This window comes from Temnothorax longispinosus, chromosome 1 (assembly GCF_030848805.1).
Source record: "Temnothorax longispinosus isolate EJ_2023e chromosome 1, Tlon_JGU_v1, whole genome shotgun sequence".
Classification (NCBI taxonomy): Eukaryota; Metazoa; Arthropoda; class Insecta; order Hymenoptera; family Formicidae; genus Temnothorax; species Temnothorax longispinosus.
Window position 1 is genome coordinate 21,826,184 of NC_092358.1, and position 22,348 is coordinate 21,848,531.

At 35.6% G+C, this 22,348-nt stretch overlaps 2 protein-coding genes across 6 annotated transcripts; both read right to left on the bottom strand.

Annotated features, from left to right (window-relative positions):
• Positions 1–287: 287 nt before the first annotated feature.
• Lgr3 (Leucine-rich repeat-containing G protein-coupled receptor 3) lies at positions 288–9,223 on the bottom strand. 5 transcript variants are annotated; one of them, XM_071785719.1, is made up of 21 exons: positions 8,946–9,223; positions 8,106–8,225; positions 7,490–7,555; positions 7,318–7,420; positions 7,006–7,077; positions 6,849–6,920; positions 6,627–6,770; positions 5,842–5,913; positions 5,695–5,766; positions 5,538–5,609; positions 5,016–5,087; positions 4,676–4,747; positions 4,386–4,457; positions 3,869–3,939; positions 3,505–3,666; positions 2,862–3,007; positions 2,312–2,462; positions 1,939–2,131; positions 1,369–1,559; positions 853–1,011; positions 288–774 (listed from the first exon to the last, which is right to left on the bottom strand). In XM_071785719.1, exons 1-21 carry the CDS (start codon positions 9,031–9,033, stop codon positions 755–757), a joined length of 2,190 nt encoding a protein of 729 aa, XP_071641820.1. In that variant the 5' UTR covers positions 9,034–9,223; the 3' UTR covers positions 288–754. The 5 variants fall into 5 exon arrangements, with proteins under 5 accessions (XP_071641820.1, XP_071641830.1, XP_071641803.1 ...); XM_071785729.1 differs by having other exon boundaries at positions 288–782; positions 1,939–2,068; positions 5,842–5,910; positions 8,946–9,222; XM_071785702.1 differs by having other exon boundaries at positions 288–782; positions 5,842–5,910; positions 8,946–9,222.
• A 3,555-nt stretch (positions 9,224–12,778) lies between these two features.
• Hrg (poly(A) polymerase hiiragi) lies at positions 12,779–22,020 on the bottom strand. Its single transcript, XM_071785743.1, has 12 exons — positions 21,384–22,020; positions 20,809–21,047; positions 20,001–20,244; positions 19,630–19,734; positions 19,395–19,545; positions 19,094–19,305; positions 18,665–18,962; positions 17,906–18,109; positions 17,723–17,844; positions 17,331–17,492; positions 17,076–17,183; positions 12,779–16,580 (listed from the first exon to the last, which is right to left on the bottom strand). Exons 2-12 carry the CDS (start codon positions 21,018–21,020, stop codon positions 16,527–16,529), a joined length of 1,872 nt encoding a protein of 623 aa, XP_071641844.1. The 5' UTR covers positions 21,021–21,047; positions 21,384–22,020; the 3' UTR covers positions 12,779–16,526.
• Between the last annotated feature and the right edge of the window lie 328 nt (positions 22,021–22,348).

Below are 22,348 nucleotides of genomic sequence, written 5' to 3' on the forward strand. Positions count from 1 at the left end.
AGTTCGTACAATTGAAATATCCGCATGCCGGGATCACCCATGCGCGAAACAATACGTTCAGAAACCAGAGCGTATTCTGGGTACCTTTCTTACGGCTAATCTCTGAGGAAAGGAGGATAGGAGCACGATATCTAAACTAAGTTTCTTGCTGAGTTGCTTGTAACAAAACAGTATTAGCAGAGCCGAAGGAGATACGAGAGCAGTATTCTTAAACAACAACAGCACGAGACAGATTTTCTAAAAAAGTAGATAAAACCACCTTTCGCGGTAATCAGTGAAGCAGCAAATAATCATTCTCTGTAGCATATTATTGAAAGTTTCTTTGACGTGACACGTAATACAAATTGAGTTCAATTTAAATTACATTACGATCTTTCCGTTCATAAAGATTTTCTTCTTCAATGGTCAACACAGTTAATAAAATTTCTCACTACTGCTAGTTCTAAGCTAGTCGTCCATTATCTACCATAGATATGTATGCTATAAAGATTTATAGTTCATTTATAATTTATATGGTAATTACAACCTATCGGCTCGGCAATGCACACGAATATCAGCACCGTTTATGTAATATTTAATACAGAAGCTTGATATATGTAATTAATAAATCTCAACGAAAATTACTAAATCTCAGTCCCGCCTCTCGGATCGAGTGTTTTCATCGTTCAAATCAAGCAAAGGTGGCGTTCTCCTTCTGTCGTCATCACATTCGTTCCAAGTGGGTTGTATCATGTTTCTATCGGTAATCACGGTTTTATTGGTACTGGCTGATGCCTGCGAATCTGTATAATAAAAGCAATAAACGTTTTACGAGTAGAGAGTTCAAGCAATTACTCATATTGGAACACAAACCTTGTCTGGAATGTTCCCTCGATACGTAACTACGCACTTTTCCGAGCCAACCCTCGTTGAGCCTCTCGCGAAATTTCGGCGTGGTAAAAGTGTACAACAACGGATTGACCGCGCTATTCACCGGCAGAATGAAAATCACTACCCAGGCGTGTAAATCGGCTATAAATGTTATCCACTTATTAATATCTTTTAAATTTAATTGCGCTACTAAATATCTGAATTTATATTAATATTTTTTATAGATCTTTTATTGATCTACATTATTTTTATAATATATTCTATGTTCTATCTAATTTTAACACTTGTAATTCTTTATATTAATTTCTTCGCGAAATGAAATAAGAAAGTAAATATTTTATTCGTTCGTGTTTCTCATGATAAAAGTATAGTATGCTAAAAAAATGTAGTTTAAGATTTGCATGCGTATTTATCGAGCAAAGTTTGTAACGGAGGCGATGAAAGCATTGAAAACGATTCGGTGGGAACGCGAAAACTCGCATCAGCGTTTCTGCTTACGTGGCACGGGATATTTCATCATGGCGAGAATTTTCAACGCTATAATCGGTGCCCAACATGCCGCGTCTGTCAACACGATTAGGAAGAACCTGAGGGCGAACTCGGAATCGCCGACCGACAACGGCGTGGCACGGCGCGTTCTCCAGATGCTGGCGAACATGGCAACGTAAACGTAACCGATAATCATCAATCTGCAAATGAATGCAATGATAGCTTTGAAAAGGCTCCCTTCTTCCAATGCAATATTATGGCAATCACGAAATGAGAATTGATTAAGATCGTGGTATACGTTGATTAAATTTTGTAACGAACGCTATACCGTTGACATAATTGTATAGTTACGAAGAAAATTCTGATACTAATGATTAGATGTAATTATGCAATGTAGAACCAACTCCAAAAACTATTTGGATACAATTTTCTAAATAAGTTTTAGAAATTTTGTTGTGATATCAAAAAATCAAAGAGACAGTCGGTAAATTATAATACATTCTTAGAGAAATGACAGCTGATTCCATATCACATAATTCAATCCATGGTTCAATTACGAAGTTCTTGTAGTGTGTTTACCCGATGAGATTAAGTCCCAGAAAGATAAAGGCTGAGTATTCCCAGCCTATCAGATACGGATCGTCAATGTGTAGAGGAAAGCACATTCCATTGACACCGTAGAATCGTGTGCTGCTTCTCCAATGGATAACTTTCGGGGAAAGTTTCAGAGAGAATAATCCGATTATGATGTGGCAAATTTCTATTATTTTCTCTTAAAAAAGTCTTCAGGTTTATTAAAGTGACATAATTAGTGAATTCAAAGATGTTTATATTTTACTGCCTTGTGTAAAATATAATTATATAATAAATAATAATTAAAAATGATATTAAAAATTAAAGAAAAAATAATTAAAAAGTTAAATAAAAACATTATTCTATCGCGTAAACAAACCTGGCACGAGCGCGATGATAAGTCCGACAATCCAGATGACGATCATCGATGAGGATGCAGCTTGAGATGTCATGGCGCGATGACACTTCAAAGGTGCTGCGATCAGAATAAATCGCTCCACGGACATAAATGACAGGATGAGCACGGAAACCTTGCCGAGCAATTTACGATCATCTATTTTAATTTCCGATTTTTCTTAAGTGTTCTAATCTCAATTTATATTTAACTGTATGTGAACACTGCTATTCTAAAAAATTATAATCGCGTGTTAATTAAAATCAGTTACCAGTATCTAAATCGATTAAACTTGTTTCGACAAAAATATGCGGTTTGATCGATATTTATATTTGAGCAAAGAAATCGCAAATGCCTTACAATAATGACGTAAGAGTTGAATGCACTACATAATATCACTAACATATGTCGACGTTTTGTCACGGCGCCCAGATTTCGCTCAACAGTAGCGCAAGCGGTCATTATAAATAATACCGTTAAATTGTATGTTGCGAATTGAAAATTGTGGGATTCACTGAAGTGTTGATGTGCATACCTCGGATGATGTCATCGCCAATGCTCCAAGGAGTGTGCAGGGCCATGAGGACATCCACGTATTCGCTTCCTCTTTGTAGTTATCGCGGAACCTCGCGTCTTCTATGGCGATTATGAAGAGGTATATTCCCATCAACATGTCGGACACTATAAAAGAGGTTTACGTGACTTTACCGCCTTGTGATTTATAGTGAGCCTAACATTAATATGCTCGATCGATCATCGTGTTGCGCTTTGTTGTGAACCGCAAACTATGATAACTCGCGTGCACTTCGTGATTCGATGCGTACCACGAATCATTTGAATAAGGATTATTTTCGCTGTCGTTATCTCGTGTCTATGCAATTCTAAAGTCGCAGCGCGCGCGAGCGGCTATTAAAATTTTTAAAATTTTTAAAATTTCACTGATTTCGAAGCAAATACGTTTATTATCGAAAGGACGATTAATATTTAGAACCATAAAATCAGAAAATTATTTTTATCCAATCCTTATATTTTTATATAAATATTTTATGTTACGTTTAAAAACTATTTGATTTCTTTGAATTTTCCGGATGTATAGTTATCTTTTTGAAAAATGTGAGAAAAACTTTATTCTCACAGCTTTAAATATTTCCGTTGGAAACAATTGCTTGCGCAATTACCTGCGAGATTTCTGATAATGATACTCAAAACGCGATTCTCATCTTTTGCGGTGAATCTTCCCCACAGAACGAGGCTATTACCGAGACAAGTGACACAAGATATGCTCCAAACGGCAGTCCTTAACAGAGGCTTGTCCAGCAAATGAGACATCGATGATACACCTTCGGAAAAAGAGAAAGACGGAAAGAGGAAGAAAGAGAGATATTGAGTCATTTTCCTTGACACGCATCTTGTCACGTTTGATTCAATATTGAATCAATCATGTTTCAATATTGAATCAAATATTCAATATTGAATCATGAATTGAATCAAATGCTGCAATTTGAGTACAGCTTCTATCTCTAATCGCGATATACGCCTTACCATCGCTAGTAGGTCTGCATTTTTGCACCTTCGGTGCGTAAGTCATGCAATAATGAAATTTCTTGAAATATCTGAAAAATTTGGAATCCCGTGTCAAAAGATAATTTGCAAAAAGATCATTCGCTTTTTAACAATCTTAAAAATTATGTCTTTGTTAAAAAAAATATTGTGTATACAATATTTATTATTATATTTAATAATATTATTTATTTATTTATATATATTTATTATTAATATTTAATATTTAATCGTATGTTTCGGCCTGTATTACGAGCGGTATTCAGATGTTAATAAAGAATTTACATAAACTTGTAATCCACTTTAATTCGTAGTCAACGTTTCGACCTACTTGGTCTTCTTCAGGGCAACTATTGTTACATTCAAATAAATAAATTCTTTATTAACACCTGAATACCGCTCGTAATACAGGCCGAAACATACAATTAGCTTTTGCTTCAGACGAGCGAAGATACTTTTATTTATTTAATATTTAATTAAATAACCGCAAGAAACGTACACAAAGTCGAGTCTTGGAAACGCGTCGAATGCGTTTTTATCCATATTGTCCATGTTTATGTCCTCGACACTTCTGAAATTCCATATTTTATATAATAAAATATTTTATAATAAAAATTGGTTTATACTTATTACATTACATTAACTTATTTATACTGATATAAATTAATAAAGAAGACGTATTCACAAAATCAATATGAAAAATTTACTATTATAATCTCTCATGTTCATTATTATTGAGTGGGAAAAATTGCTCACTTAGCTTTTAAAGGAAAAAACGATGCAACTTACAGAGAACGGAGATTACTCAATGGATCAAAAAGCGTCATTGATAACTCGACGACAGGATTGTAACCGATTAATCTGGAAGAATGAGACTATGTCACGTACATCTCGCTAGGAGTAATGAATCTCATTTTCACAAACAGATTCCGGTTTACACGAACTTAAATTAAAACCGGTTGCGCTCGCGGGTACGTGACGTTTGCGTAGTTCACTTTCGTGAGCAGATCTTTAGCGGTTATAAGTATCAGCGAATAGAGCTCAAGCACGTACGTAGCTCAAACATTTAGCGGTAAGGCTAAAGGATTATCGCGCGGATTGGTATTACAACACGGATATTTGTACTTACAACTTCGACAGATTATTCACAGGCTTGAACACGTTTGACGGTATCGTGACTATCCTGTTGTATGCCAAGTTGCTGAAACAAGGCTGTATTTTAATTGTGCTCGATCGCCGATATCTGATTTATAGTCAATCCATTAGATGCAGTTGAGTTTGCCATTAATAACGTTCGAGATAAAATGCAGTTTCCAACTTCTAACTGTATCTGCGTCAACGTCTGTTGTACGGTAATAAATCTTTAATACTTCGACTTTGAACAGATGTGAGTTATAATTGTACGAGAAAACACGGATATGACAATAAAAAATTAAACACTGCGTTTAATTATATCTGTATCGCGATTAGAGTAAAAAACCTATTTCGCTTAGGACGTCACTTTAAAAGGAAATCGATCGCGCGACTTTTTGGCACAGTAATATTGAATCGATAATCGGAATTACGTGATGTGTTTTATCCTGCGGTTACAATAACCGAACGCCGGTACCGTTAACTTGAAACCGAGTCACATTAACATTTATCCACTTACAGCTCAACAAGTTGTTGCAAATTCCGAAACGCATTCTCGTCGATGCTGCTTACGCTATTGTCCTCCATACTCCTGAATCATCGTCGAGCCGTTAGCTCGCATGAATCTTATTAACAATGACAGTAATCGCTTCCGTAATCTACTTACGTATACGTACAGTGATTTCAAAGCGGGGCATCCGGCGAATAGATCTTCCGTTATCGACTCGAAGTGGTTTCCGTCCAATATTCTAAAACGGAAAATCAAAACATGTACACGTTTTCTATTTTCATTAAATACGCGTGTATTACATGTATAGGCTTACATTTCTGTCAACACCGGCAATCGTGGTAGTTTCAACGCGGACGTCGTTAACATGTTCTTGCTCAGATTTCTACTTGTAAATAGAAAAGAGCAAGTTAATATAGTATATTATCAACATCCAATGATTATGGACGATGTAATCCTAGATATATTAACAGCTACATTGATGATCGTTAACAGCGATTCTTATAAATAAAAAAGTATAACACGTGGAAAATTAATTCTTCTCGAAAGGAGCGACACTGATAAATTTCCACAATTGACTGTAATTTTGTTGCAATTTATTTCAATCTGATTGCATAAGATTTGCATATTATTCGCCTTTCATTCAAACGCGAAATTACTGCACGGATTAAGGAAGCAATCTATAAACGGATCTATATTTTTTGTAATGATGTGCTGTAGACTCTCTGACGCCGTGATTATATACACAGAGTAAATAATAAGCATGCTTATCATACGTGGATTAGATTACTCGGAAATTAGTGACTGATTTCAAGCTTTATTTTGTACGAATCATATAGCTCTATTTATGAACAATACTAGTGTAAGTAAAGCAGACTATTTCAAATAATAATGTTAAATAAATAAATATAATATATATGTAGATATATATAGCATTTTAAGTAAAAAAGAACGCTAAATATATATAACGTTGATTACAGAAAGCAAGTATTTATGTCACAATAAATGGATGGAAAGTTAACAGATTGAGATCGTCATTAATTTTTCATAATTTAACATAGTAGAGTAATGTAAATTAACTCCAAACTGAGATAATTTTACATCAAGTACGCAGCAGTGCTGTCTTCTAAGTCAGAAAAATCTGCCGTCACAATTTTATTTTGATCCAGTAGCAGAGTCTCTAATTTATTCAGTCCCGTTAGATGCCCCGGTAGGATCTCGCTGATGCTATTATTTGTGAGAATTCTGTACACATAAACGAGTTTCGTTATATGCAAATACTTTTCAGAGTATTATGAATTATTTTATGTAAAATTTACTTACAACCAAAACAATTTAGATTGATGGTGAAAAATCCCTTTTTCTAACTTGATTATATCGTTATTATCGAGATATCTGAAATCATAGAAAACTGTAAGGTTTAATGCAGAGTTTTGTTAAGTTTTTTATATTCTGCATCTCGGAGGCGAGGACAACTTACAACAAGCGTATCTCCGGATAGCTCGATAACGCGTTGCGAGATAAGTGCGTGAGCGAGTTGTCAGTTAGGAAACTGCAGAAGTCATATATCCATGTTATTATTAATTAATAGTGTTCAGAGAAACACACTTAATTGATTTAAAGCCACCCATAATTCTATTAAGCAAATCAATCGAATTGCTAATATTAGTTATCTAACGTGCAACATGTTTTGCTGTATATATATATATATATAGTATATATATATATATATATATATATATATATATATATAAATGATGTCATAAAAATAACATTTTTCTGTGAAGCGTACATTGCTGTTACGTTCGGTGACAGGTTCTTGGGCACATCGGTATAATTCGTACAAGTCGCACGACACGCGTGGTAAATGCATTCAGCTGGAGCGTCAAATGTATCTGAGAAAAATATAGAAATTTTTAAATATCTCAAATATCGTATTTGTCGCGTACTTTATGATATATTACCGCAATTCTCCGAGTTTCCCCAATCTCTTTCTTTCATAAACCAATCCCAGTTTCCATGCATGTCAACTGCACAGCAAATTTATCAATTAGGGACACGAAATTATCTTTGGAAATCTAGAAATCAGGATAAAATCTTTCTCCTTCAAACGTAAAGTTATGATAAATGAAAGTTAGTGCTGCTAAAGATAAAATATGTGTCGTTATTAAAATACTTATGAAGTAATGAATGATTAAGATAGTGAGATAATAGAATTTGTTTGTACTAGCGAATCGGAAGTTTAACACTAGAACAACCAATTTCGTCAAAATAACAGATTTCAAATTTCTTATTTTAAATTACAGAAATTATTAAGGTGCTTTGGTTGGAATTTGATGAGATACAAAAGTGATTATATGTATATGCCAATTTATTTTCCATTAAACACTTTTTCAAAGTTCTGTATATGTATGTATCCTATAATAGGATGTCTACATATAAATGACGCTAGTTTTTCTAATATTAACAGATTTTACGACTAATTAATTAATAAATTGTAACCAAATTCCAGTAGAAATTAAAATGGACTTGTGGCAAAAATTATGGTAATTATTAATATAAATAAGATTTGGAACACACAGCAATTTTCTGTGGATTCATCGTCGCTATGCGGACAATCCGGTACACCGTTGCACCAGCTACGTTGCGGCATACACATGGTACTGTTGAGACACAGGAAGGTACCGATGGGACATTTGTCTGAAATATGGAACATACGAAAATATATATGTCAGAGTTTGTCAATATTATATTTTCTTAGTAAACTATGATAAAATTGTGACTATTGTGAGAATCGTTCTTCCACGAAAATGTTTATCATATGGCAGTTTATCACGTATGCAGGCGATGGTTAACGTACTATCGTATATTTTCAGTGGAAACAATCTAATAATTCAAGTCTCACGCCTAGCTCGAAGGACGCACTTTTATCTTGTTAAAGCGACGCGTACGTGCTAAGGAATAGAAAATAGCTATTAAGTAATCTGATGTATATTCAACGAAACGTTCAAATCATGGTCTGTTATAGCACGCAAAAAGGAAGATATTATGTATAATAATTGCAAATAATAAATAAAGATTTTATATGATAGATTCTTTCATCTTTTATATAATATTTACCATACATAAATAAATATGAGTACCTCTTCTAAATAAGAAAATAAGAAATTTCTATCGTATTCTTACAACTGCTCTAATCAGAACTGCCAACAATATTTATGTAATTTAGAAAATTATATAATATAAATTATTATAATTTTTACAATACTTATTTTTCTCTTTAAAGTTATTAATTTTTATTAAACTATTTCACAAATAAATAATGAAGTCGCAATCGTTGGAAAATTCTTTGAAATAATAAAATTTAATAATAAAATTCGCTGAAAATAAATATGTCTATGTAGGTATTAATAATTATACCTTGATTGAGGTAGTACATTAGTCCAGAAAGCAAGCAGAGTGTTGTAATCAGTGATGCACCGACGATAACGATATGCTTGTACTTCATAATTTTTAAATATGTTTGCTATCTTTACGCAATAAATTAATGTAATTTCTTTAATATAATTATAATCTTAAAATTTAGGCGAAGGATAAATAATTTTTGTGTTTGAATCACTATATATTGGATCACCATACGAATTTTTACGTGCATCGTGTGTAACTGGCTAGCACTCAGGACACTAACTGACACTATAGTTGCATCCGTTTGTTCGTGATGTAAGCTTCAATGTATTGCACACGCGCTCTTCGTCGACCCTGGAGAAGCTTTCCTATGTATGTAGTTCTTCTAATCTTCCGACCAGCAGCCTCCCTTGCCCATAAGCATAGTAACGTGGGTAAATAAGACTTACTGCAGAGGCTACGGAATTCTTAATTTCTTGCAATCTTTTATTACAAATGTTGCATCCCATTATTATAGAATAACACAAAGTAAAATTTTACAAAGAATTATTTCTTAATCAATGTAGCTATGAACATACATTTATATATTAATTATTGTGGTAAAAACAGAATAAATATTTTAAATCGTTTAAGAGAAAGTGATTCTATCATACAAGATCAAGCTCTAAAAATAAGCTGACAATTTCTTCTAATGAAGCAATTTAAGTTTTTAAGGGAGATTAAATGAAATGGAAAGATTTTAATTATACGTAATAATTAATGCTAAATTGCATTAGCCTAAAGGTACGTATAAATTTTCAGAAATAAAGTTGCTATTTTCTGGAGAACTTAGTACTTTTTATGAGTAAGGCTCCATCGAGGGTGAATATCGCAATAATTTTACCTACGGTCAAAGCACATCGCACTGTGCCTAAAATACGACATAAAGTTCATAAGACATGTAGATTTGCCTGCATTTGTACCGTTGGAGATTGCTCGATTCACACAAGTGATTCACCCTGCTGCAGCTGGTGAAATTTTATCTCACATAATATCTCACGCGATAACCACCATGGGGATTAGGGATTAATAAGGGATAAAGAAAATAATATCGATTTCTCAGACTCGTGCAAAGTTTCCTCTGGCGAGGAGTTCGGCTATTTTTCTATTCCAAAATAATTGTCCTCGCGCGCTTCGATACGCTTCAATTTCTCCTTATTAAAGTTTTGCTTCTTAAAAGAGTTTTACGCATTTATTAATTATCAATGAAAAATCGTGTGATTACGGATGGAATTGTTCTACGAGCAGATGTTGAGGCGGAGCAAGCCTCTGTTGCTCTCGATATTTAATCTGTGACTGGAAAGTCACAACGGTTTTCTGATCACAAGCTATATATTTTTGTTCGCTATGATCTCAGCGAAAAATATATACATAATATCAACAAGATGTTGAGATTACTTTTGCATTACCATATCGACGGAATTAACTGTTGCCCTTATTGATAACGAGAGCTTTATCGAAATTCCGATAAGGAAAACAGGATGATTCAATACAAATGTTAGCAATATTTATCGGCAATATCAATGTTTTTCATGCCTACAGTATTTTACATAACGTCAATATATTATACATTTAGGATTTTAATTAGTAATTTAGCCCTTTCAAATAATCTTTATTTAAAATATAGTACCTATTTAAAGGAATTTAGCATTTAAATCGTTAGCTAAAAAAATCGATCAGAATTGCTGTTACTTAAACGAATGAAGTAATACCTCGTTTGTACAATTTGCTCGCTAATCCTTATTAATATCTCAATCTGTGCATTAAAATCTCCATCAGCGGGGATTACGGCTTGACATTATCCTGCGGATAACGGAAAATTCTATGGCTCTTTCGACAGGTTCCGGCAACTGTACTCTTCCGTACGAGCTGCTGGCTTCGTATGAACATATCGGAGACATACTCTTATGCTCTATTTTGATTTCATTACCGCTCAGCACGTTCTTGTGCATCGGCGCGATGTCGGAGTGTTCTGGTTCGTCTGAAGTGTTATTTGTACGGCCAACTGTATGCCGGTTCTATGTCATCGAATAAGAAATGTCCAATGGAAATCGAAAAAATGATTTGAACTCATGCGAGTCAAAAATGTGGATAGAAAACCATAATTATAAAGTTTATTTTCTAAGTATTCAACTATGTTTCGATGACTATATTAATTCAGTAATTAGTATAGTTTGTAATTTTTAGATAAGATTTATAATGTCTCAGATATTACAAATTTTAATTCTCTTAACGTAATTTCGAAATGTTAAAAAAGTAACATCTTAATTTGGTTCAATACATGCCAATCACTTCGAGTTTATTCAGTTCTGAGCGTAATGAGAAAAAAAAAGATTCAAACTACATTATATAATTTGGCAAAAAACTGTTGATTTTAGTATATCATATTTCAGAGCTCTCGATCAGACGCATTATTTTTATAAACTGAATACCAATCGAGTTAGTACGTCTTCTAATGATATGCATTGCTCGATCGCGAAAGCCGTTATACTTAACGGCCGGAAAGTTTTACATCTTTTCCCTGGAAACGTTCGGCACGGTAATTCCGATCTCCGCGAATGTTTCCAATAGGACAATTATGGTTATCTGAAGCGCGACCGCTTTGTGTTTCTGGTTCATTTAATTTACCTATAAATAAACTACAAGGAGAATTAAGAGGTATGATGCAGCTGCGCTCCGTTGCAGATCATAAAGGCATCCATGGCGTACTTTCGGAGAACTATTACGTAGTTCATCAATCTCAAATTAGGAATGGATTATTAAATTCGAGAAGACGCAAGAAGTTCTTATGGTTTTTGTGAACAATAAAAATGCTTATTTTTTAAGATATCGATATCAACATAAATGTTATTATACGACGTGTCATTATCATTTTTATACTTTTCTACCTCTTTAATACGTTACTTGTAATAGTTATCATTAAGAGACACGCCGCGGAGTAGTGTCTCGCGCCAAGTATATGTATTACATACATCTTATCGAATTACAGCTCGATTTTTTAAATTAATCTAATTATATCTTGAAAATACCTACCTACCTGTGGTATGCAGTAAATTATGCAACACTTACGCCAACTCGATTGACAATAATTGTTGACGATTGATAAGGAAGGAAGACAAGCCTGTCATTCAAGCGGGAGGTAAAACTTCAACGAAACGTCAAGGGTTAACTTGTACCATAATTGACTGCACATAGACTGTAATATTGAGTACAATGATAAAATCTGGGACAGGATATGTTTACAAGAATAAAATCTGTCGATCATAGCAAGACGGGACGATCGCGGTAATTTAAAACAATTCACCGACGTCATTCCGCCTTAACACGACCGACGTTCCGTCATTTTTTTTTTGGCTGAAGGAGTTGAAAGAAAAATTTATTTTCGTTTATTCAGGAGAGATACAGAGTGTACAATGTTCACAGGATACAAATTATGCATGTCCTTCCTCGTTCTATCTTTTTTTTCGTTTGTGCTATTGCCGATTGTGGATGCGCAACGGATCGGTGATCGTTATCGCGCGCAAGCACGCAGCCATTCGCGATCTATGCGGGCGATGCACACGCGGCCAAGCGCATTCTGCTTCGCGTTTTCGGTGAGAATGCTCGGAAAATGAAACAGCGTTCGCGTGAGAGGGGAAAAGGGAGATGAAGAAAGCGTATCTCGCGGACGTATCGATATATGTGCGGTTCGTTATGCTCGCAGAAGTGCATCACATACGAGCACGTACGATCAATGCACGTACAAATACAAGTTATCTTACAATAACTCGTCGAACGAGTTTTTCGAGAGCTACGACTGTTTGCGGATAAATTCATGAAGATGTCCTCGGTACGGTGTTTCGCGCGATTTCTCGGTAATCGGACGCATCATATCCTGTATTAAAAAAAAAAGTTTCTCGACCGTCGCGATATAAGACGTGAGATCCTAAGCGCGATCCGTACAGCATCCGCGCGCGAGAAAATCATGTGCATCGATTCCGCATTACCCGCGACATAAATCCTCAACGCCTGGCTTCGTTCCTTTCTTTTCTCCTTCAGCGTATTTCCCCGTTTCTGTCTCGTATTTCCTCTCCCCTTTTTTCTATATATAATAAAAGATAAGATTGCGGGTGAGAGACATAGCGTTTCCTTTCCTGTTACCCCCCTTGCCACACTATCGAAATTGCAAGACGTCCACGTTGGCCGACGGTGGTGGTTTTTCAGGAGAAGGGAGAGGCTAATGCGGGGGGATTGAGAAAATGTGCTACAGACATGTCTATCTATCTCCGAGATAGAGAGAAAGAGAGAGGAGGGAGAGAGAGAGAGAGAGAAAGAGGTACGAATCGGGCGCATGACAGCCTCGAATCAATAAAGGAGATAAGATTTGGCGTACAAGGATAACATTGATGTTCACTGTTTTCGCGATCCTCGGCCTCCCCATTCGCCGACAAGTACCTCATCTTTCTGCTTAGCGATCTCGACAACAACGGCCCACGTTCTTATCGCACGTCTAAATTCTCCGTTTAAGCCGTGCAAAGTATAGTACAATCCCTGAACCTTAGAACTTAAGAGATAGCGGTGATTAACGTCAGGAATATACGGACGATTAGTTGAAACATCCCAGCAAGTTTAATGTATCGAGATAATGAGTGTTGTAATGGATGGCCGGGAATTGGTGCAATGAGAGTCGATAGCACGGGAAACCGATATGTGCTATTAAATGTGATGAAAGAGATTTCTTTGCAACAGATCCGAATGCTATGACATTTATGATCAAGAATCGTCCTGGTGACGCGCGCGCGTGCATTACTTCGATTCCATAAAGCTGAAATAATCGTTCTGTGATGAAAAACCCGCGAGTGATGGTGAAACATGCGAGAGAATAGCGACAGAAGCTTCAACCGTGGATAAACGACATTAGTAATAGCAATAACGATCACAGTAATTCGAGTGTGACATGCGGCGGTATAAAAAAAAAATACACGAGTAAAATAAATTCGATTGGATGCATTTGTGCACATTGATGTATCTAAACGAATTCGCTGTAGACTTCATGATCAGTTATTTACATAGAGAGATAATCGCGTTTTTAATTATGTCATGTAACGTCAATAACGTGTGGAAAGCTAAAGGGTTTATGATCGATCAAATAAACTGGCCTAGTGTTCCTTGTACGGTACCGTAATATACCTCAATCCCAGATTCAAGCATGAAAAAGCGAAGAAATAAGATATTACTGTTTTTTTTAGTACATAGGAAAACGTATATATCCCGATCAATAAATAAAATTGGCTCGACAAGACAAGCATTGAAAGAGTGAAACCTACCACCTCAGGCGCATCTACGAATATATACAAGTAACGGAATGATTCCTAATCACTGAACATTAAGGACGTTCTCTCGTTCTTATACTAGAGAAAATCGATTTTCTTAGGATTTTCTGGAAACTGTGAATATACGTTAATTTAGGTGTGCTTTATGCGTGGTATAAATTTCAGTACCTCTTCCGGTATAAAAAATCAAGATACTGAGCCTCAAAGTTTCAACTTTTACTGATGAAAAGGTTTTCCAGGCCAAACGGTAAGAGATACGAGGTTAGCCAAGAGGACCAAAGTTGCTCCTCTCGTCGAGTTCCATAAGGAAAAAATGCCAAAACTAAAAAAAATTAAATTAAAAAAATTTTTTTTGAAACTTTGAGGCTCAGTATCTTGATTTTTTATACCGGAAAAGGTACTGAAATTTATACCACGCATAAAGCACACCTAAATTAACGTATATTCACAGTTTCAAGAAAATCCTAAGAAAATCGATTTTCTCTAGTATAAGGACGAGAGAACGTCCTTAAATCATGACACTTGCAAAGTATTATAATCAAGATTTTCATGTCATATTTAAAAATTAATTAGCAGTTACTATTAAATTGTATATATATTGAATTAATAAAAATTTCAATATAACAATCGAGTTGTTAGCGGTGTCGATTATGCGGGGAAAGAGAGATATTTCTTCTTATAATTCTCAATGCTAGTACGAATTGTGTCTGAAATTTTTAACTTGGCAAATATTACTCTGCAAGTACCTTATTTTTGCGTATACTGCGGTATTCGCAAGTTTTCGTTTACAAGTACCAAAGAATGAACATCAAATACCTTGTAGGATATGATTAGTGGACATGCCTTTAACACGTGAATTGAGGACTGTAATAGATGAGAAGGTAATCGGAATCAGGATCAAGGATCAGAGCCGTAGAGAGTGGGAGCGAGGGGCAGTTGAACACCTGAAAAAAACTCACCAGTTGGTGACAGGTGATTTCAATCATCCAAGTGTCCAATCAGCCCGTTTTCTAATTCGTTAAAGCTATAACTTTGCTTCTGAGCAAAAACTAAAAGGCGGCTCCGTACGAAACTATCTCACGCAACATAATTGTCAATAAGATAGTCAATGGCCTATTTGGGATGTTTCATTTGCAAGTCTCTACTTCTTATCTTCTTACAGTGACTATTATCTACGTACTTTGCAAATGAAACATCCTAGGACTTATGCCAGTGTCGGTGATCCTTGTAATGCAGTTATATTATCGATCGCATTACAGTTGCATAGCGAAAAGTGACGAAGCAAACCATTAGTGTCTTTCTTTTATGTGTACAATGGTAAGCTCCAGGAGTAAATAATATTCTACTCTGCAACTTGCATGGAACACCTAATCCTTGTAAATAATAGCAACATTAAGTATCGCGTAAATAATAGTTCATACTTAGTACAAACAGTGAAGCGTATTAAAACGCTAACAGTACAGTACTGTTTGCAAAACCCTAAACAGGCAGATCACGGCACGTGACTTGCGTTGTTATGAATAATAAGGTATATCAGAGCTACTTACAACTAAATCGTACGCATATGCATTTTTTAAAGTATATTCCGCAGTGCATTACAAAAATGCACCTTATATAAGAATATATTTTATATTTTGTGTTTTTTTTCCAACATGCGGAAACACTCGCAAATACGGAAATTTCCATACATGTAATTTTCTCGATCAAACTATTCTTGCTCGTCATGTAAATTAAATGTAAAATTATGTTACATCAAGTATTATCAAATCTTAAGTTCCTTGTTCAAGTGTTTATCGATAAAAAAAAAGAGTAATGTAAATGATATATACAAAAAGGAAATATAAAAAGTATGATTGCTATTCTGTTTCCAAGCGAAATAGATTTTTAACCTTCATGGCGGCAAATCTTTTCAACTATATGTTTCAAAATTATTACCCCAGTGATATAAATGACATCACAGACACTGGCACAATCGTGTAAGCTTCCAGCGTAATTGTTCCCATTGACTGTCGATGTTTTTCTTTATAATACTATTAATTATAGTGTCTCACATAAACACATAAATTGTCATCAATTGATTGATTCCACACCTGAACAGCTTCCTCCATTGCGTGACGCTGTTTTGCTTTTACGAAACGAAGGACTTACAGTGGGCAGTGGATGGTTGCATGAGAAATGTTTACAGTCTAGATGATCCAGAGGAGCATCTGTGGATTGACGTGAGATAGTAATCCCACGATGATCATCAGGTGCATACAAATCCTTCCTGCGCTACTGTAGTCGCACTAGTAGGTCCTTCCTACATAACAGATATGGAGGAATCATCAAGGAGGAATGAATCATATTATTAATTGTCGTCAATAAAACGTCAAGTTTATCATAATGTATTTCCATTCCTTGGAATATGTATTCGCAATTGCGATTGAGTTCCTTCATGAAATGAAAAACTATTTAATATTTATTTGCGGTGGCGTATTAACCTTATTTTTCAGATCTGAAAAACTTTTTTCAGAATCGCAAAAGTAACAACTGCTACTGATAATGCTTACATTTCTAACGCATCTAGAATTCTGTATTAAGCAAAAAGAAATGTATCAATAGATAGATAAATAAAAAAGCAAAAACTATTATCATGCGTCTATCTTTTTTTACCTCTACTTGGCGAGATGGAAGGAATAAAAAAAAATATATATATGTTTCATAGTAAATAAAAATTTTTCACTTACTATGTTTCATTTTTATATTCAATATCCTGTTATAAAAATTATTATTTATTATATATACAATGTCTTACGTCCTTATTAGTTGACAGATTCTGTTTGTATTCCTCTGTATGTACATTGAAACCAGAATTGCTATCTTCTCCGCAAGATTGAACGTTGACTAACGTTGTGTTCTCCGTCTATAAAACGGATTATTAAACACATTCAAATTATGTATATAAGTGTTGTTACATTTAGCTTTGTTATTGTATTTTAACTCTATGTCTAAAATTTGAAGCATGTTTTTTTCCTCTTTCACTGCAATATAAGGTAGGTATGCTCCTCACTTGCTCTTCCGCCTCATTGATTCGCCGCTTCTTTCCACACGCATCGAGCGACTGATCTGATAATCTCTTCTTGCCACTTGTATCGCCTTGACTTCGTGGTGATACGCTACCACTGTTTCCATTTCCAGCAATGTTGCCGTTCCGATGCACACCGCTAGAAACCTGCAAAAATTATTGTGTGGTAAGTGTGGTAAACAATTGGATATCTTAAACTGTGATTACTCAAAATATAATTTGATTATTATAGATAGAACTTATATGTATAAAATATTCGCTACGTTTGACAGTTCTCTTCGTTATGTTCTCTTGCACACAATGTATGCAAACATATGCAGTAATAATATAAAATTAACAATGTTAATAAATTTCAATTTAGAGTACGTTCTCTATACCTTCCTGTCCTTTTTTAGCAAACTTGGCGATACATAAGTATGCAAGTCCTTCCTTTTTACATGTTTAGCTTCAATCCACATTCCCTCTTTGAACATATTTATTTGTTCTGCTTGCCTCTCAACTGTAACAAATACATATGTGATTATATATTCTAAATTTGTATAATTTATAGTCAAATCTACCTGTATCCACAAAGGATTTGATATCGTATGTGAGGTCAACGTTGATATTCTCGCCCTTCTCGCTTTTTTCGCTCTTTTCGCACTTAGCAAAAGCCAGGCCGATGAACCACATAGAACACTGTTTGCCGGATTCGGGATTCAATGGTGGAAACGCCTCCGGATTAACGTGTGCCAAAGTAATATGAGGATTCCTTTCCAACATACCTGTGAGAATGGTTATGATTTTGCCAATTTGGCATCCGCGAGTTATTAGTATCGTAATACATATAAAAATAGTAAATATATATGTATATACAATTTCACCATTACAAGACACAGATTAAAATAAAATCTAATAATTGCTCATTTTCCTGAAAAATTATTATAATTTATTCTAGCTTTTAATATATACTTTTGTTGGTTCGTATTCATAGCATTTTTACAACGTATTTTGCAACGTTGATCTACGTGATAAACAACAAAATAAAACAAAAAAGATAAGGAAATAATAAGCACAGAATTTTAAATAGTTACAATCTAATTATTTTGTAAGGAGCAAATTTTAATAAGTTTTAAACATCAATAATATCATATTAATCTGCTGTCTCACATAGCGCACTACTTGAACACATCTATTTCAATTTTTACAATACTTTAATACATTAACTTGTATCTACATCCCACAGATGTTAAGTAAACTCAGGTAATAATAAAGCATTTTCATGAAAAGAGAAATAATATATGTTCCTTGTAAATGTATCATCATATTCGATCTGTTACCTATTAAATGTCGTATTTTTGACTCGACAAGGCCGCACCACTCAAGTTGATCCTCCGCGCTTGCACTTTTGGCTAACAATACGATGTAATGCTTGTATTTGCCAAAAAAGTTTGGCGGCTCGAACAATTTATCCCACGTTGCTTTACCCATGATAATTTCCTCAGTTATGGCCAGTCCGTTTTCAAACGCTTCTTGCATGATGGTTCTAGTCGATACGGACACGTTGAAGGTAGAGTTTTGTTGAGGATACGCTGGCGTAATTATTGGCATCAGATGATATCTATCTGACACATTGACCTTAAAAAAAAATTAAAAATAATGTTAAAAAATAAATATATTTTACGCAAAATTTTAGTATATAATATTATCCTACCACGCATTATTTGAAATATTTATTATATATAAAGTATGAAAGCTATAGTTCTTACTCTTGGATCCCAAACTGGATAACCTAAATTGACATTATCAGGTTGTTTTAAAAGTACTGGTTGTGGCCACTTCCATTGAGAGAATACAAGGAAAAATTTTTCTATCAAAGTTGCAGCCACGGCATTAGGATAAAGCTGACACGTCCGAGCGACTAACATTGCCCAAGATACACCACCAAGATAACCTAAGACGTTACTGTATATGCCATGTCCTAAAAATAGAAAAAAAACCCACAAATTTTATACATCATGCGTTAGTTATTATAAAATAATAACTAATTAAAATATTATATAATCTCACGTTTTGCCCATAATTTTATAGCTCTAAGAGCCAATCTGAAATTTTCTATGTTAGGTACTAAACGCAGTATCTCATCCGTTACTCTACAACCATTAAGACTTCTGACACACTTCTGATCAAGATTTTTTAATAACATGTCATCCCTGAGATCCTACAATCATTTATAAAAAGATTTATTACAGAAGGTAAAGTTCACAGAGTATTTTGTTTTTATATAAATATATAATATACTAACCATTGAATCTGGAATTTCCTTAAGTGTTAACTTTGCAAACAGCATGTCAATTTCTATACCATCAAAGTTCATTTTTATAACTGGTACAAAGGCTTCCTCCACTGCCTACAATGTAATTAAGTATTGCCAACGTTATCAAATCAGAATTAAATATGTATTAAAGACTACTGTATATATGTACAAATATATTTAACTTGATTTTTTCATAAATTTGATAATCATAAATATTTTCCTCTACCAAATGCATTTTAGATGAATGTAATATATAAATCAAATACTATACCGCACATACAAGAGCTTCTTCTGAAGAAATAAATATATTTAATAAGGTGTGCGGTATTACATGTATTATATATCCTTCAATTACGTACCCTTAAATCTGTGACTTCTTCCTGCATTTTCAATAATTCGAAAAAGGACGTAAAATAATCCGTTCTATATATATGACGCGGTACAACGCACAATGCGTCAATGTCTGCGCCTTTGTGATGTACACCTAACCTATATGAACCGAACGTGTATATTTTACCACCCACTTGTTCGGCCACGTTAGGTGGCATGTTTCTAGCTACACTCGTATCCCTTATCCATTGTTTAACCAGTGCGTTCAGTTTGCTGTAAGAATAAGCAGGTTTCAACGGTTGATAAATATAGCAGTACCTTATTAGTTAGTTTTCCATTTACACGCAAGTGATCCGAGTCACTCAGTTATGTGAGTATTTTATACTCAGGTAAGATATGTTATTTTGTATTTACTTGCTTATTTTGGTGACAAAGCTATCATATAATAATACAGGTCCACAGCCTCACTTTTAATGCGAGTCTATTAAGCCCATTCTACAATAGCCGTAAAAGTATGCGTTAAGACGTAAGCAGTAAAAATTGACCAACTACAGTCGATCATTCTTGGATTGTAAAAATCCTATTAGTCAATAGCTTACTGCTTACGTCTTAATGCATACTTTTACGGTTATTAGATTCATTAAAGCATATGGTCTCGATAGTGGACAAAAACTCAGTTGAATCTCACTTGTCAGCATGCAAAAAGAATATGCATTTAACTGAGTTATGACTTTACAAGTGAAAATTATCTGAGTTTTGATGTAAATGGAAAGCAACTATTATCAGCGAGTTATTAACGATAATTATATTATGTAAACAATTACTTGTCAGACATACCTTAAAATCTCCATTCTATGGTTCAACTCTTCCTCAGATTCGAAAACATTGTAGGGTTTCAGGGCCTCCTTCAATTCGTTGGTTCTGGCAATGTCCATGGGCTTGGGTTCAGCCACGCTGATAGCTGATGTCATCCCTAGAGTGCGTAAATTGTTCTTCTCGCTTGACGCAGAGTTCGCACTAGAATTATTATTACTTTGCGTCGGCCACATTTTGATATCTTTCAATTAAGTATGAACCTGCAAACAGACGCCTCGCTGTAAATATCTGTATCAATCATACAATAGACTTTCGTCATTCTCAACGCTTCTGGAACAATCTGGATATAAATCACATAAGAGAACAAAATATATTAAAAATACAGGGGAGCATCGAGATAAATAATATTTTGAGATAAGAACGATCTTTGTTTCAACGTGCGCACGATCCACGTGCTTTGTTCCCAATCACTCGGTCCCAACAAGTCCCTCGTGAATGAAGAATCTAGCTAAACAATGGTCGGCGCGTCACGGTGCGTCGGGGAACCGAGCGAGAGACGAAATCGGGACAAAGAGACACGCGCGCCAGGGTCTTACCGCTTGATAATGCTTGATAATGTTTCGTCAAAGATGCAACGGCATGATAAATAAGATGTACAGGACGAAGTACTCCGCTCGTGTTGTCAGGTTATAAAACACAGCACAAGTGCACGCGTTTAGCGCGGCATAGCGCGGCGCGTCGAGTCGCGCTGCGGTCGCTGACGAGGGGAACGACGACGACGGCGAGGACGACGACGACGTCGAGTTCCCTGGGGGAAATCCACGCGCCACGCGGACACCACCGTCTGACGGTCACGGTCTTACGACGGCGCGGGACTACCCGTAAACAACCTCCGCGGGAACGGCGCTCGCATTTAGACGTGCGAGTACCGCGCGAGTGGCGAAGCGCGTCCGAGAACTCCGAGATCTCGGCGGCGGTCTTCCCGGTTGCGTGCGTACGCGCGCGGCAACGGCGTTTCCCGGCGTTGTTAACCCCCTCGTCGCGTCGAACGGCGGGCGGGCGGCGGCGGCGGCGGCGTCGCGGATCCGGGTCTCCGCACTGCGTCGCGACGCTACGTAAATAAACGCGGTTAACGCACGCGAAGAAAAATAATCGTAGGCAACACGTATATCCGCGCACCCCGCGCCACGCACACCACCTACAACGCTGGCTGCAACACAAACATGGCGTAGTTTGGTAGTTTCCCCCTCGTCCGCTCGTCGGCTTCGCAATCTTCGCATTGGCTCCTCGGTTTTTACACTCGCGCTGATAGCGACATCTGACCTGGACGCGTCTAATTACGTGATCGCGAGCGATTGATATGATATGGATAATGCAGAATCTATGAAGTATTTTTATTTTTAATAATTTTCAATAATTATTACGATCTTTTCGTACGTCACGTTTAGTCCTTTATGTATCAGTGGAGTATTCGAAACGACAAGTAAATTATCAGACGCACATAACTTCGAACGACGAATATTTAATTTTGGACAAAAATGGAAGAAGAAAATGTCTGTCT